Source organism: Bidens hawaiensis, unplaced genomic scaffold, assembly GCF_021521415.1.
Source record: "Bidens hawaiensis isolate Kalapana, Puna unplaced genomic scaffold, B.hawaiensis_p1.1 tig00011861_1, whole genome shotgun sequence".
Lineage (NCBI taxonomy): Eukaryota > Viridiplantae > Streptophyta > Magnoliopsida > Asterales > Asteraceae > Bidens > Bidens hawaiensis.
Window position 1 is genome coordinate 66,276 of NW_027491946.1, and position 17,567 is coordinate 83,842.

Genomic DNA, 17,567 nt, shown 5'->3' on the forward strand with positions numbered 1-17,567 from the left:
AGTATGTAACTAGTATTCAATTCCAATAAATTCTTTAAACCAAACACAATGAAAAATAGAGTTCAGATTCTAATTCCATTGAATTTCATGAAACATACACAAACTATCATAAACAAGATCAACAACATGGAAAACATGAAGTTGATTGTTAATGAGTACTAACTACTAAGGTACTTGGCGGTGATGAGATCAAATTCAGAATACGGTTTTACAATCATATATGACTCATAGTATACCATAATTTGTCCCAAACTCGTCACATTACGACCCTTAAACAGTCGGTAGCCTATAAATACAAATAAAAATATAGAAAAAAAATAGTATATAAACTAAAATGTATAGTTGGATCTCAAATAAAAGCTCACCAATCACACAACAATATTAATATCTTTCACCATATCTTTACAACAACCTTAGCTTTTGCTTAACAACTAGCCATAAATCTCACCCACTGTTGGTGAAAAAAAAATCCTCAAAAATGAATGATATTATTATTCCTCTGGTCAGGACCAAAGACACAATAATAGCATATAATAAAACATTTAAGAAAGATAAATTATTATTTACCTACCATATGTTTCCTTTATTTCTCACTTTTTTATAGTTTTATTCCTTTTACCTTTTAAAAGCTCAAACAACACATGTACCTGGGACCCACTTTAGGTCTGATTGTTAGAACATCCTTCATAGGATTCCTTTTGCTAAATATGAGTTTTGACCCATGATTAATGGCAACCCATTAATCATATGGGGTCTTAGTAGGTACATTCATAAACTAGGAACCAACATTGTAAACCGGTTTTGAAATGACTAAACAAATGTTCGAGGCTTGGCAGGTTGAATCTGACTCGGACCCGAAAATATGTCACACATATGAACTCAAACACGACATGGGCATTTATGTGTTGACAAGGATACGAGTTTAACCCTGAAAAAAAACTTATTATATTTTTTTTATATTAATTCTTTAAAAATCAAAAATTTAATAATTTTATTTTTGTGAGCCTGTGAATTTAAGCTTTTGGCATAATGAATATTAAATACTTTATAAGAAAACCAATGGGTTGAACCAGTCAACCAACTAACCAAACGTTAGAGCGTTGACAAGTCGAATCTAACTCGGACTTGAAAATCTTTCACACACATATGAACTCATTATAAAACCATTGGGTTGAACCAGTCAACCAACTAAACAAACATTCAAGACATGTCGAATCTAACTCAGACCTGAAAATCTGTCACACACATATGAACTCAAAGTAACGTGACCAGTGTGTTTACGTGTTGACAAATGACAAGAAACTTATTATATTTTTTTCATACTAATTCTTTAATCTAAAAATTTAATAATTTTATTTTTTCTAACCAGTTCCTGTGAATTTAAGTTTTAAAACCCGACGAGCCGACACGAACACGACACATTTAGCTAAGCATACTCACTAGGTTGACCGAAAATGACCCTAACCCGTTTATAAACTAAACCATAATATGTACAAAAGATAAAACACAATCTGAATCGACCAAATTATAAGTACGGCCTATTAAACACAAACTTCTAGTCAATATTGTTGGATTTATGTAAAAACACAAATCTTACAAAAAAAAACACTCATTTCCTCTACACAAAAATATAAAATGTTGATAAACAGATGAGGATGTATTTCATGCAACATATGTTTTAGCAGAATCATTAATACTATAAAATTAATAATAAAAACAAACTCAAGAATATTAAATCTGATCAGCTCTGTTTTGACTTCACCCAGTCAACAAAGTTGTCCAGAATCAGAGGCCAAGCAAGTTCCTCATCATAATTGTTGAAATCTGGAAAACTTATCTGTAAAAATAATAAAAATAAAAAATTAAATGTCTAGAAAAAGATAAATGTTGTTAAATTAAATGTGGCAAAAATAATCATATGGCAGCCTACTGTTTGCTTACCTCATTGCAAAATCTATAAAATCCCATCCATTGATCCATGTTTATGACCTTATAATCAATCTGTGTCTGCAAAATGTACCAAAATATTCATAATTTCATATTTGCTCCTTTTGTTTTCATTATCTTTGTAATAAGTTTATTGCATGAATGATAATATCATATCCATAATTGTTTTATAGCAAACTAGTGTTTTTAACGAGGTAAAACCTGAACGGTGGTAAAACTCAAGCGTTGAGATAATAAGTTGATGAGAGTTCGGTCTGTTTCGGTTACGTGCGTTATTGTACCGGAACTAAATGATAAAGTTACAAAATTGAGGTGGACCAATGGTGTGGCGTCAGTCGGTAAAACGCGAACGTTGGCAAAACCCGACGTCTATGCAAATTCGGTCGGTTTTTGTCACGTTCGTTTCGTTACGTTACCGTAACTAAAAAAATCGGCATTCGGTTGGTTTTCGTTATGGTGCTGGAACTAAAGCAGAACGTTGTGAGTCTGTGAATTCAGTCGGTTCCTTTCACGTTCAATAAGATACCGGAACAAAAACAAAACAACAATTCACATTCAGTCGTTTTCGTTACGTTCGTAACGGACCAAAAATAAAACCCACTGAGGTGGCCGCATGGGATTGGTGCCACATGGACCAATCAAGAGCCAGCGGCACCAAACCTTTAAATTGTTATATATAATAAATATAATAATGGAACTAGAAAATACAGGCCTGTAAACGAACCGACCGTTCAGTGAACTGTTAGTAAACAGTTCGACGGGAGGATAGTTTTAGTTAACGAACGAATATGAACACAAGTGTCGTTCGTTCATTTATGTTCATAAACGCTTGTTTACATTCGTTCATTCATATTTGTTCATTTACGTTCATTTATGTCTGCTAGTTTATGATTGTTTTAAGTTCAAATTTTAGGCCCGTTACAATTTAGTTTACTTTCATGATTACCAATTATATTTAGTGTAGTTTTAATAAATTTTTAGGCCCAACAGATTTATGCACATTTTTACTTTAAATTTTTGCTCACTCAATTATGTTTTTCATCTATGTTCATTTGTTTACGTTCGTGAACCATTCGTCTACAATATTAACAAACGAGCATAAACGAACACGAACACACTCATTTTATTAACGAACGAACATAAACAAGAAGACCCCGTTCGTTTAATTGTTCGTGCTCGATTATTTGTTCGATTTAAGTTGACTTAACACAAAAAAAAACAAAAAAACAAAAAAAATTTTACAGGACTAAGAAGATACATAATTGACTCACCTTTAGATACTGAATGAATAAATCCACCTGCTGCGGAAACTGAGACCCCAAAACAAGCTCCAATAACTCGCATATGCTCTCAATATCTATGCTTTTTTGCTTTTCGTCTATATAACCGTAAAAAAAGTAATAGTTAGCGATTAAAATGAGTAAACCGTAAAATTTCAAAGCTATAACATAGGTTTGTTGTACCTGTTAGGCAATACCGAAATGCATAAGAATAGAAATCGACATAATTCGAGGGCCTGCGAACCTTTTAAAGAACATAAAATAACACACAGTTTAGCATCACAGTTACACAGACATCTTCATCATTATTATGTTATTAAGAATGTTTATACAAAATGAAACCGTATGCAAAATACCTCGTTCTCCAGCTCGGGAAGTGCCTTTTTTAATTTAGCTATGGTATCAGCATGTAACGCTTTCAGGCCCTTTCGCCACTCTTCCTGTAAAAAGATGAATTAATTAACACGGATTTATAGGACTATAGATAAATGTGCCATGTAACGAGACTCGTTTTATTACCAGGGTGAAGTATCCCTGTTTTTCAGCCTGCATTTTCCTGGAAAATATGAACCAATCAGTAACGAAAACGACACAAAATATGAATTTTAAAAAACAAAATGGAACATACCAAGCAAGCATTAATATCCGTACATCCGTGTGTTCAACTTCGAGGTCAGAGCAAAGATACTCTATTCCTTCCGGGCTGTTCACATAAATAATAATGTATGAAGAAGCAAAATAAAAACTTAATAATAATAATAATAATAATAATAAAGAAAGAACTCAAAAAAGCAAATATTCTACTACCAAAACAAAAGGAATGCACTTACTCAATCATACTGGAAGACTCATTTGAATAATTAAAGAATAATTGATCAATACGTTCCAACTCCTTGGTTGCAGCCTTTCCTGAAGCTGAAAAAGAAGGTTAACTCTATAACGGCTGCATACTGTGTTGTTTTTAACAATAATAATATATATTACTCCAATCATGAAGAGAATATTGATTCGACAACATGAATACACTTAAGATACATGTTCAAAATTTACATTCTTGATGGTTACCTGATACTGCATGTATTACAATTTACAAGTGATCAATATTCAGTGTATGTTGATAATATGACTCTTTTAGCATTAAATTTAGTTAAAATAAACCATGTTGATTAAAATCTCAACAGAAACCTAGCTTTATATTTCATCTGCAGGTTACATATGTTAAAAATAATAAACTTCGTCTCATATCTAGCTGGAAAATCAGTAAAAAAAAAAAAAGAAAAGGTGCAAGGCACGCTAAGGCGCAAAACCCGTTGCTTTTGACCACCTAAGGCGTACACAGTCCAAAATGTGCAGACTTTTTGTACACCGAGGGTTTTTATGAAATAGAGTAATTTACAACTGGCTCTTTAGGTTGTTAATAGCTAACTTCGGGCATAGTTGTTAATAGCGCTCATAGCAGGAGCTATAGCGAATAGCGTAGCGAAGCACTGATTCATCGCTATCTCGTTTTTGCACCTCCACCACGTAAAAATAGCAGGATTTTAAGTTTTTTTTGTTTTCATTTATTATTTTAATACATATAGTGATAAAATATACGTATAAAATAGCAGGATTCTAAGTATTTTAATATATACACACAAAAAAACACCGTATTCGAATATAGCAATAACATACATATAAATTATTTCTAAAATCTTCTTCTAGTGAATCACTAAACATAAAATAGCACCTGCTATTCGCTATTAACAACTACAGGTCAGAGATGCTAAAAACCCATAACACGTATAATAAAAAAAATACAAAAACTTTGCGCCTCACATACAAAACTCAGCACGCTTCTAGACTTCCGTTTTAAACCCTGTCGCTTTTCTGCACTACTCGCTTTTCAAAACCTAATAACCATCTAAGTCTTGTTTTTATAAAAATAGCGGAATTTTAGGATTTTCATAAATATACACATAAAAAACATCATATTCGGGATATAACATACATATAAAGTATAAACTGTTTCTAAAAATTTTCTTCTAGTGTATCGCTATACATAAACTAGCTCCCACTATTTCATCGTAATAACATATCGCTATCGTCCGCTATTAACAACCATAGGTAAGGGATGCTAAAAACCTATAAAATATATAAAAATAATTATACAAAAACTTTGCTCCTCACATACCACTTCTACGCTTCGGTTTTAGACCGTGTCGCTTTACGCCTCTCGCTTTTTAAAAACCTAACTAGCTAAGTCTTTGTAGCATATAAACATTGATTGATCCCACCAATTTAACTAAATTAACAAGCTTTACCTAAATCACAATTAATTATACATCAAATCGAAGAATTAAAGTAAACCCTAAAACGGTAAAACCTAAACTAAGCTAACAAACTTAATTAATATAACCAAAATTAAAATCAATCAACAAATAAATAAATAAATAAATAAAATTGATTGGAATTGAATACCAGAGCGAAAGAGATCCATGGCGGAAGAATTAGTGCAGGTCGTCGAATTAGCCGAGCCTTTCTTCGACGAGCCACGGCGCATCTTCAGATCCGATGATGAATCGATTGATTTAAGGTTAAGGTTGTTTGTTGATGTCGTATAAAAGATAAGCAGGTTGACTGGATGGATGGTCGGTTAATGTGTTGTTATTTGTTAAAGAGCTTTGAGTTGGATGGAATGATGGATTCCTTGATAGAATAATTAATTAATTAATTAATTAGTGTTTCAACAATTTTTTTTTATTTTTTTTTTTAACTTTTTTCTTTTATTATTTTTGTATTTGATTCATACGAGGATTTATTATGATAAGTATAAAATTTAAAATATAGTGTATTATGGTTTTCGTCTTTATGTTTTGTATAATTTTATTGTTTTGGTTTCAATAGTTTTAAATATGTGTTTTTCGTCTATGTGGTATCATTTCACTTGCAATTAAACTCGAATTCATTAACCCTGTAAGTCTGGTCGTTAAAACCATCAGCGTGCCTTTCACGTGAGGGTCTTTTTTTTTCCTTTTGTTCCCAAATACACCCAAGCCCCTCACGTGAGGGGGCTTGCGAATTATGACTGGCGTTTATTTTGGGGAGAAAAGAGACAAAACTGCCCGTCACGTGAGGGGCACGCATATGGTTTTAACGACCAGACTTAACAGGGTTAATAAATTCGGGTTTAACTGCAAGTGAAATGAAACCACATGAATGAAAATCACAAATTTGAAACTATTTGACTAATACTGCAAATTTGGACAACCCGAAAGAACAAAAACCGTAGTTTACTCTGTAAAATATATTTATCATGTATATATCATTTATGATTTAAGTTTTTAAAATTTGTATTATTATTTGTTATTTTATTTGGTCATCAAAGTTTTAACTATTTATATTTCGAGAACTAAACATTTTTACTTTACGAGGCTTTTTTTATGTGATGAACGACATGGATAGCTTGTTGATAAGATGTGTGCTTTTCAATTCGATACATTGTAGCACTTGTTAGCCTTGTCGTTGTGAAAAAAGAGATTCTGTTAGTGACTTGATTTCAGTGTGAGAGAGAATGCGTGCATATTTAGTTTTAAGAGGGTGGAATGGAGAGAATTTCTAACTGTTAGGTTTAACCGTTTGGATAGTATATTCATAGTGAACAGTTTTGGACTTTTCTGTTAGGGTGACATGTAATCCCAAGACTGTTATATTGTATCTTCAGAAATTTTGTATCATTCCTTTGGGCTATACCATATTGAGGCTTTGCTATTTGAAGAGGTATGCACCCGCCTTAACATCGAGCGGGGCGGGTCAACCCACAAGATATAGACAAGAGGCTTGGATGTCATGAAGACACAAAGCCAAAACCTATGCGCATGGCGCATATCACATATGCTCACGCATATCACATATGCTCACGCATATCACATCTGCGCGTGGCGCATCTGCGTGTGGCGCATATCACATATGCTCACGCATCATATATGCTCACGCATATCACATCTGCGCGTGGCGCATCTGCGCGTGGCGCATATCACATGCTCACGCATATTACATATGCTTGCGCATATCACATCTGCGCATGAAACATCTGCGCGTGAGAATAAAGAGAAGACCTCGCGCATCCCCAGGATAGACGCATATCACACATGCACATAATCAACCACGTCCTTATCCAAATCAGGATAAGGACAACCATGATTGTGCTCATCAGACAACCTTCCAGAAGGTATCCTTTAAGGAATAAAGAATATGCTGATGTTGACAGCTGCCAATGAAGGGTGGACAACTCAGCAAAACCCATGTGCTACCACGTGATTGCACATGAGTCAGGTGAAATACCTTGGTCAGAGAATAATCAATGAAAAAGCACCAGGTGTCCTAAGGACACGTGGCGCGAAGCAATAGGAGGAGGCCAAAAAGACCCTAATTGGGTCTGAGCCCAATCATTGGAAACCCTAACACTATAAATACCACACCACCGAGGTAAGCAAGAAAATACACTCTAAATCCTTACTCACTTTTAGATTATTATTATCTTCTCCTACAATATCTTATTCTCACACCGGAGGGTTACCCCAAAGAGGACCCCTCTGTCCCTTTCTGAGGGGTAAGTTCACGGTGCTGCTCGTTTTGTAGGTGGAAGAATTCATACTCCGGAAAACCATCGGTGATATAGTACACTCATACCCGAGGAAAGTTGATCGTCTACCAGTAAGTCGATCCACGTTTCTTCACTATTGGTTCACAATGTTAGTCGATGGTAAGGTGCTACCTTTTTAGCCACATATTAGTTGTCAAGTTGTGTCACACCTTTAATCATGATGCATAGTCGCGGACATTCAAGGTTTGTTACTTTGGATATATGATTTATTGATATGTTTATTAGTATTTTCGAAGGTGCTTCATACAATCAGGGACTCGTTCATGGTCCTTGACATGCCCGCGTATCCGGATGCAATAATTTTGATCGGGGCTCGTTCTAAATGTGATGTTTTAGAGTTCAATGCTCAAAATGTATTGGTCATTTTAACATTCCATATTCATTGCGGTCACTATTTATTTTAATTTGACTCAAGTCTCTTTTCTCAATTAGAAGTGTTTAAAGGAGTTTTTATGATTAAGAAAAGTAATTGTTAAGGATCTGAAATAAATTATACGGAAATAGTAATTTATGATCGAAATATTAAAGTTTTTTATTTTGATTTTCTTAGGTTCTAATTAATAAAGAAACTACTTTTAATATCTTTTTATTTTGATTACTTATACAATGCTATGTTTATTTTTATTTGAATTAATTAATATGCATTGTATAATTTATATACATACATACATACATTTACGGGAGAGTTGTACCAGGCGTTTTGTTGTTTGTACATTCCTCTCCGTCATTCTACCTAGCCAAGTGTCCATCATGTTTGCTACATGTCTATTTATCTCAGTTTTATGTATACTCCAAGATTTCATCTTCTCTCTTTCTTTGATATCTGACAAAACATCGTCTTTTCCTCTCCGCTGGTTTGCGTTATTTCAGTTGTAACGATTCCTTATTGTTTCGCAGGTCATGGCGTCAGAAATTGGGCCCTGATCTAAGTTTGTCATTGGTAAGTATGTCTTCCTATTGTTGCATTCCGACCTAGGTTGGTCATTATGTTTGTTTGCTGTGTTGCACACCAGTTGTACGAAGAAATGTCTATGGTCTGAAGACACGGTAGAAAATATAAGTGTTTGCTTCACCATTCATGAACCAAGCCACTAAAACCATTTTTTCAACAAAGTTAGACATCAACCAACGTGTGCAATTCCCAAACTGGTTGATTGTTTCGGTTTAATGCTTCTAACAGTTTCAATAGGAGAATGTCTTCGTATACCTATTAGTTAGCAATAATTATATCATATTTGGTCATTGAGTTTGAGTGAAGTTGAAGCAAGGTATTTTTGATTCTTTTACGATTTACCCCTTATTTCTTTTGTAATATAAAAGATGAAAAATAGGATTCTCATAGCCGCGTGATCTTAACTTTTTCTTTTTTATTTGTAAAAAATAAAATTTTCATGTAGACTTCCTATCCATTTAACTTAAATTTTAAATAATCCACTCTTTTGAGTTTAAATAATCCATTTAACTTAATTTTCATGTAGACTTCCTTTGTCTTCCTCTTTGGTTCCGATTAAACTGATGACTTGGTGGGACACATTAAGAGTTCAAAGTTCAAACTCATAAGAAATATTTGATCGGGATGATTATTTTTGTCACTTGGTGGATTATTTGGAGATTCAGAAATGACTTGGTATTTGAGAAGACTCGGCATAACAAAAAAACGATATTTGATGAAATTTTACATTTCTCGTTATTATGGTACAGTAGCAAAAATCGTAAATGTAATATTTCTAGGATTGAGTGGCTTAAGAATCCTCTATTGTATTTGTAATGTTTTGTGTTTTTTTTGTTCTAGCTACTTGCTAGGACTGTTTTTTTTAATATATAAAATACCGCCTTTCCAAAAAAAAAAAAAAAAAGCTTAAACATGAAATTTGATCATTGACATTCTGTAATTCACTTTAATTGTTGTAATCGTGTTTCAATTGAAAAAAAAGTACATATATTGGACGGACGTTAACTTTTTTCTTTCAGGTGCGTTTCAAAATACCCCTAGATAATTAATTATTTCCTGTAAATATTTAAAATCATTATTATTTGATAGAAGAAATCCAAATTTAATCACAAATTTACACGCGACATGAAAAAGTAAAAAAAAAAACAGCTAACCTCTATACCACAAGGATAGATTCGCCCCCCGCACCCGTAATAAAATTTGAAGTCCACGACAGATTGTGAACATTATTATTGAGCTCCAACATGAGTTATGGTCAAACATTACAGCGGCATCACGCCCGCCTACTAACTCGATCTCACTGTGTGGAAAATTGAATACTGAAAAGGAAAGATGTCCGATGTCATTGTCAGACATTCAAGAATGATCTCATGTTTTGTTTCAAACTGGTTTTTGATGGAAAGTAGTTTATATAAATTTTAAAAGTATTTGGTGTGCTAGTAAAATATATTTGATGATATTCCAAGTGATTTTCATCATTTATTAATTACATTTTATTGTAAGTAGGTATGACTTAAGATAACATTATTCATTTATTGTTATTTGTATATATGACTTAAGATAACATTATTCATCTATTGTTATTTGTATAGACGTATTTTTTAATGACGAGTTTCCTTTAATTTATTTCGTGTGCGGGACTTGAACTTAATAAGTCGATACATCTCAAACTCTCTCATCCTAAAGTGTTTAAAGACTTTATCTTTGACAATAGTATTTAATTACATTTCGTTAAATTTCTTAATGTCATTTATTAACTACAAGAAAAGTGACTATAAGAGAGTAATTTATCAAGGGCTGATATAATAGTTCCGAATATATAGTATTTAGGATTGATCTATCAGCCATTGAAAACATTAGAGGACTGACTTTTATATGACTATAATTTATTGCTAAGGGTTTGTGTAGTTTGAATCATATGTGGAAAAGAGAGCGAGAGAATAGAGTAAAAGAGGAGAGAAAGTGAAAAGAGTTTGAAACTTCAATACGGTTTTTGGATTGTGTGAAAGAGGGTGAAGGAGAGAGAATGTGAGTGGGTGATTAGGATGTTTGTATTTCAAACCGCTCCAAACCATTAAAGATGCTCTAAGGTTTTGATGGAAACTTATTGTCGAATGAATTTCAGTCCCAATATGTAATGAAAAATTTCTTAAATATATGTCATTGATCACATGTCTCTAACATAGAATGAACATATTAGAGATTGTGGGTAAAGTATTATGGATTTATGTTTCAGTCCAAATGCTTGGTATTTAGGACTCGTTTTTTAGTCTCTAACATTTAAACACCTTATTTAAAGTTAAATTTTAGTCTCAAATATATTCCTCTTTATAATGAGTAATTGAGAAAAATTTAATCTTAAAAATAAAATACACATCAATACTAAAGTTATCCCAATTCTCAACTAAACAATCCAAGGTAGCTTATTATGCAATTGAAGAAAATAATAGAATGTCATCAAAATGAGAAACGAAGCAAACCATGTTACCCTAACATGTGATTTTGTTTTATTGATTAGTATTTGAAGTAATAATTGATAATGAGACACATTTAGAGTGTTTAATAATTGATCGTCTAATTATTACACTTCAAACCATATAAAATACATTCACACACTATCTTCCCTATAGCTTGATTAATTATAGCCGTTCCCATTCTAATGAGATGGTAAGATTATTAAGGTGCAAAAAAGTAGGTTAAGGGTTCAATCTCTATAAAACTGCAACATTTAGCCGTTATAAAAAACAACTTGATTAATAATAAGTTTTGACCTTTAATATCATAATCACTTTTAAAATACCAACATCCTTACATATATAACATATATAGTTACATATATTATACATGCCCTAATACTTTCACATGATATGTGCCCTTATGATTGATAGTTATGTCTTAATTAGTACCAGTGTTTTTAGTAAAAACAAAAGCAAAAAAATGGTTAATTATCATAATTATTAACATCTACTTTAAGCTATTGTTAGCAACATATGTATCTTTAACTAAATTATTCGGACCCATCCTCTTATTATTGTTTCATATGTCACTATCTTATATAATAAAAGACCAATAAGAGTTTTTAATATTATTATATTAGATCTCTTGTTTCTTATTATTAAACAGTAGTTATGGTATATATTCAACAGCATCAGTGTTCTAAATCGTTTGCAAGACAATAATATCATACAGAATAATGTGTTGCACGACATCCATGTTATATGTTAATTTGACATCATTTATGGACATCGTATGTAAAACAACGTGCTTATATATACAGTATTTTTACATAAACACCAACACATAACATTATATTACACAACATTATTAAGAATATCATAGTTCACTAGTTGAATATTTGGTAATCATTTTACCAACTTTGTTATTAACCTCTATTTGTTTGTTAAAGTTTGAATTTTTGTTTTGGAGAATTTTAAAAACACAAAATAAATGTTTATTAATGAGATAGAAGTATAGACCCATCTGTAAATTTCTTAACTATTTTCTACCTCGTGTACATTCCCATAATGATGGTGCTTTTCCAAAATTAAACTTTGTTGTTCAGCGTTTTGAACTATCCATCTTTTAGAATGTATTGTTAAAATATCATCAATTCCTAATGAAATGGATGCGGCGGTAGTTTGTCGGAAACCCAGAGTCTTTACTTGATCCAGGATATGTGATGTGAATTTGATAAATGCACTGCTTGTGGAGCATGTGTTTGTGTATGTCCTATAGATCCGTCTGTTGTTTATTGGAATTTAGAAACTAATATTAGAAAGAAACGATTGCTTAATTACAGTATTAATTTCAGAATATGTATCTTTTGTGGTAAGTGGTAACTGCTCTCTTTCTATTTCTTTTCTATATAAAGTTTCAAAATCATCATATAATAATCCATAAATTACAATAGAAAAGAAAAATGGAGGTTTGTGATGATTTTGAAATGAGATTGATATTCAAATATTAGAGCGTCTTGATTTGACCAAAAGCGGGACTACCACCCAATAGCATGTTGTCGCCTAAAGATGTTCCTAACTGTTTCGGAGCACCTAGAAAGAGATCATTTAACTAGAAAGAAATTTTATTTAAAGATGATAATACTTGCACTATTTATGTTTAGAAATGTAACAAAAAGTATTATAATAAAAAAAAATCCAATGTGCATCGAATATGGTATAGTTTAGTAGCTTGACCTTATCAATTAAGCACATGGGTTGTTTCCTATAATTAGGAAGTTTAACGTGATGCATGTATCATGTTAACAAATCATATATGTCCGATGGTTGGTTTGAACAACACATTCTCTTGATTTTTATTCTAAGCACATATGTATATGCTTTTATTAGATGATCAAATGAGACATTTTAGTTGGTAGTATGTTGATTTCCATCCTCTTAATATCTGAGAAATAATCATTATTGGTGGATTCTGGTCTGATGTTACACCATTGACTAAAGAATGTAAAAATTAATGTTAAGACTTAAGAAGATGAAACTTGATTATATAATCTCATCAGTTATTTTTTTAATGTTAAATATAACTTTCAATTAAAAAGATTAAAATAAAATGACAGATAAATGGCCAACGAGTTGGTGCACTTGCGTCGCAACCCTCCTTTAAATAGCAACAACGACCAGACAAATGATGCTTTAAACAAATTCCACAGCCTCCGGGGCTAGGATACCAAATGTTTCGAAGCATTGGTTTGTTATTCAATTATGGTGTTAACATAAGTTAGTTTTTTTTTGAACGGCCAACTAAGTAACGTCGGGTACTCCGTACGCGGCCCCCATTGGCTAAAGGTAGCCCGAGCCGGCCACTAGTCTGGACGGACGGAGCCCCTAGCGGTCCACCTGTTGATGGATTCACCGGATAAAACCCGACCCTCATGCCCGCCAAACGGCACGACAGCGAGTAGCCGGTAAAACCGGGTGAGATCAGGACTCGAACCCTGGCAAGCCCGAGTCATCCCTTATATCTCCCATATAAGTTGGTGATAATGAGGTTTGAACCCCTACCTCTTACTAGTAAAGTGAGTGCTCTACCATTGAGACACATCCAACTTATATTAACATAAGTTAGTTAACCTCAATAATATAGATGTCTTTAAAAAATTATGATTTTATGTTAAGCAATATAAGATAAAGAAAATAGTTTAGCATAAATAACTTGGTTATAAAAAACAATATAAAAGTATAGCGATAACGTGAAAATGTAAGAGTTTTTATGATTGATGCATAATTAAAGAGAAAACATGTATTTTTGAATAACTTGTGACATTTTAATGTATCACTGGTAGCATTGTCCATGCTATTTAAAGTTAGCAGTTTATGACATGAACATGTTAACACGATAGAAAATGACACAGAACTAAACAAGTTTAGATTTGGGTTTAACATGTTTTATGTCTTGAACAGGTAAACGCGGTTAAATACGTGTCAAAACATATTAAAATGTGAAAACACGTGAATGACCTGTTTAAACTTGTTTATATATCTTAGTTACCTTAGACCATATTTAGATTTTTCTATTCAAATATCTTATAATGTTGTATCTGACATGTTATACTAGTCATACTAAGGCCATGTGTAGTGGAGAAGCTACAAAATGGGACAACTTGCGACACGTGACGTCCGATCAGCAAACGATATGTTTTTGTTTTAGGGGTATAATGATGTTGTAGCGCCTATATATATGTGTGTGTGTGTATCGCACACATAATATAATTATAATAATAACAAACAAACTCTCCGACGACAACAAGCAACCCCCCTCCCCCCATCGCCTCATCTATCGCCTGGGAGGCGGTGTTCACCACAAAATCGCCTCAATTTATGAGCATTTGTCGCCTACTTCGCTCACCGTAACTAGTATACATATAAAACTTATAGCACACAAAAGTGAGAGTATTGGATAATATTCACTTTTCCCATTTGCAGCAAAGAGGAACAAAACTATTCCCATTTTTCCAAAACTACTGCAAAAGTAAACAAGTAGTAGAAGTAGTCAGGGCCCATGGCCTTGGGACCCACCTGGCCATCCAAAGTAATCTACAGCTAAAAAGAAGTGACACCAAAGTCCCTATATAAAAAAAGGTCATATATACACACACATATATAACATGCCAGTATCACAAACCAAGCCTCCATCACTAGTGTTCTCACTGAGACATTTTCACAAACACCTTCAAGGCAACTCATTAAAGGCACCTGCAATCAGTTAAACCACCATGGCTAGATCTCAACAACGATACAGAGGAGTTCGTCAGAGACATTGGGGCTCTTGGGTTTCCGAAATTCGCCACCCTCTCTTGTAAAGTTCTAATCTTTAACGTCATTCGGTTAAAGCGCGTAAACTGTTCGATGAAATGCCGCAGTGAACAGTTTTCTTGGTCGGGTTCTTGTCGAACCCCTTGAACCTGTTTAACTAAACGGGTCGAGTTTGGTTTAACCCAATTACTTATTTTATGTGATAAATTAAATTTATTGGGTGTCTTGTGCCAAAATCTTAAGTAAAAAGAAATTTTTTATTAGATTTTGTGATTAAAAGTTAACTCTTTTATATAAATTAATATTATTTTGTTGTATAGTATTTACCTGCTAACCATAAAAATAACTGGTGTAATTATAGGTTTGAACTAAATTTGTTATGTTATTAAAAATAAATAAAATATTGTAATAATAATTGTTCTAGTTAATAATAATAATAACTACACTCGTGTTTACATAATTACCCTAATTATTTATACATTCATCACTATTAAAGTCGTTTGTATTTAATCCTTACACTAGTATTAAAATATTGATACGTGTATGCTATATAAAAATAAAAACATTCGGGTCAAACTGGTCATGTTTGGGTCAACCCGCAAATATGTGGGACACCATGATTTTCGGGTTCGGGACTTAGGATTCTTGTCAAATTTTCAGGTCCGTGTCAGGTTGGACCCGCCAATTCACGAACACGACACATTTAACACCCGTAGTTTCTAGCGTCTTAATAGCAGTTCGTTATCTTATGTTAATCTTTGTTCCAACAGGAAAACAAGAATATGGTTAGGCACATTCGAGACAGCAGAGGACGCAGCACACGCATACGACGAAGCAGCTAGGCTGATGTGCGGTACAAGAGCTCGAACAAACTTCACTTACGACGCCGAAGGGTCACATCCACCTTCCACAAAGCTACTTTCCGCAACGTTGAGAGCTAAGTTACATAAATGCCACTTGACATCACTTGGAATCGCAAACAAAACCGCTGCAGGCAACAAAGAAGATAAACAAACCCGACCGCAGTCTCCATGTTTGCGTAATGGCAGTTGCGAAAATACGGTTAAAATAGAAAATATGCAGTATTATAAGTCTCCTGAAGATGAGCATATAGAACAGATGATTGAAGAGTTGCTTCATTATGGGACAATTGAGTTTTGTTCTGTTATGCAAAACTAGACTATTTATTATTATTATTATTTTGTTCGGCCCGACATGTCGTACGAGGAGTAAAACTTTTGTCGTCGAAGGTTGGTAAATATGAGCAATGTCCGAGTACATGATCTTCGGATAATACTGAAAACGTCGCAACGAGTCAACGACAGGATAAATTCAATAGAGCTATGAAGTATCAAGTATATTGTTATTGTCATCATGGTTATTTACTTCACTTCACTCTTTGTACCAAAGATTAATAATAGAGTACTTGAGTATCATTAAATATGTACCTTATGGTCCATATTATCGGATCGTTGCGTTCCGTGACTTGTAATATGCTCTATGGGGCTATTTAGCATCGAAAAGAAAAGCAGTTGTTTTATCAGATCGTCGTACCTTGTAAAACTTATAAATAACCTTTTTTTGCTTCACTTATGGTTAAAATGTACACACGTACCTCCAAATATGCGGTTTTAGTCAAGCAGTTTCAAATTTGCGATTTTCGTCCATGTGCTTTCATTGCACTTGCAATTAAACCCAAATTCACTAACCTCGTTAAGTCTGGTCGTTAAACCTATCGGCGTGCCATTAACGTGAGGGGCAGTTTTGTCCTTTTTTCCCCAAATACACCCCAGCCCCTCACATGTGAGGGGCTTGCGAGTTAGGACTGGGGTTTATTTGGGGAGAAAAATGACAAAATTGCCCCTCACGTGAGGGGTATGCTGATGGATCTAACGACCAGACTTAACGGGGTTACTGAATTTGGGTTTACTTGCAAGTGAAATGAAACCACCAGTGACGAAAATCGCTACCTTAAAACTATTTGACTAAAACCACAAATTTGGATAAACCACAGAGATGAAAACCGCGATTTACTCTAATAATATGTAAATATATTGCGTCACATATTGTATTTTACGTAAGCAATATTTACAAGTTTGGTAAAAGATTAGAGAAACTTTAGCTTTAATAAACAAGTTTTTATATTAATATTAATGAAACTCAAATGATAAAACATGAAATGAGTTTTAGTAAAACCATCTCTTATATAGACAATGATATTAGTTTATAATATGATGCAACTAAAATTAGTCAAAATGTCACAATTTTGAATGCATTGCAAGTTTTATGGCACAAACATTAGTAAAATATGATTTTACATCACACACAATGTTCCCCTTTTGAAATGTAAGTCATATCATTCGTAACAAAGCACTTTTGGAATAACTGAAGATTGAATATTCGACGTAAAAAATGCACTATGCCAATTATTGGCTGATTTTTGAAACGTAAGGTGATTTTCATGATGCTTGATC

At 33.3% G+C, this 17,567-nt stretch overlaps 2 protein-coding genes across 2 annotated transcripts; one reads left to right on the forward strand and one right to left on the reverse strand.

Moving 5' to 3' along the window:
- Positions 1 to 1,422: 1,422 nt before the first annotated feature.
- On the reverse strand, positions 1,423 to 5,812 carry LOC143539327 (uncharacterized). The gene is made up of 9 exons (XM_077032669.1): positions 5,688 to 5,812; positions 4,058 to 4,142; positions 3,856 to 3,930; positions 3,747 to 3,783; positions 3,584 to 3,667; positions 3,411 to 3,471; positions 3,219 to 3,325; positions 1,942 to 2,007; positions 1,423 to 1,837 (listed from the first exon to the last, which is right to left on the reverse strand). The coding sequence occupies exons 1-9, from the start codon at positions 5,767 to 5,769 to the stop codon at positions 1,742 to 1,744; spliced, it is 693 nt and encodes a 230-aa protein (XP_076888784.1). The 5' UTR covers positions 5,770 to 5,812; the 3' UTR covers positions 1,423 to 1,741.
- An 8,884-nt stretch (positions 5,813 to 14,696) lies between these two features.
- On the forward strand, positions 14,697 to 16,314 carry LOC143539357 (ethylene-responsive transcription factor ERF003-like). The gene is made up of 2 exons (XM_077032696.1): positions 14,697 to 15,136; positions 15,864 to 16,314. Exons 1-2 carry the CDS (start codon positions 15,054 to 15,056, stop codon positions 16,270 to 16,272), a joined length of 492 nt encoding a protein of 163 aa, XP_076888811.1. The 5' UTR covers positions 14,697 to 15,053; the 3' UTR covers positions 16,273 to 16,314.
- The last annotated feature ends 1,253 nt before the right edge of the window (positions 16,315 to 17,567 follow it).

What these genes read in the sequence shown, in the direction of transcription:
- LOC143539357 (XM_077032696.1), top strand. Translation starts at nt 15,054, where the DNA reads ATGGCTAGATCTCAACAACGATACAGAGGAGTTCGTCAGAGACATTGG. An exon ending in GAAATTCGCCACCCTCTCTT is followed by an intron (nt 15,137 to 15,863) that starts GTAAAGTTCTAA and finishes TTGTTCCAACAG; the next exon opens with GAAAACAAGAATATGGTTAG.
- LOC143539327 (XM_077032669.1), bottom strand. Translation starts at nt 5,769, where the DNA reads ATGCGCCGTGGCTCGTCGAAGAAAGGCTCGGCTAATTCGACGACCTGC. An exon ending in CGGATATTAATGCTTGCTTG is followed by an intron (nt 3,784 to 3,855) that starts GTATGTTCCATT and finishes CATATTTTCCAG; the next exon opens with GAAAATGCAGGCTGAAAAAC. An exon ending in AACAGGGATACTTCACCCTG is followed by an intron (nt 3,668 to 3,746) that starts GTAATAAAACGA and finishes ATCTTTTTACAG; the next exon opens with GAAGAGTGGCGAAAGGGCCT.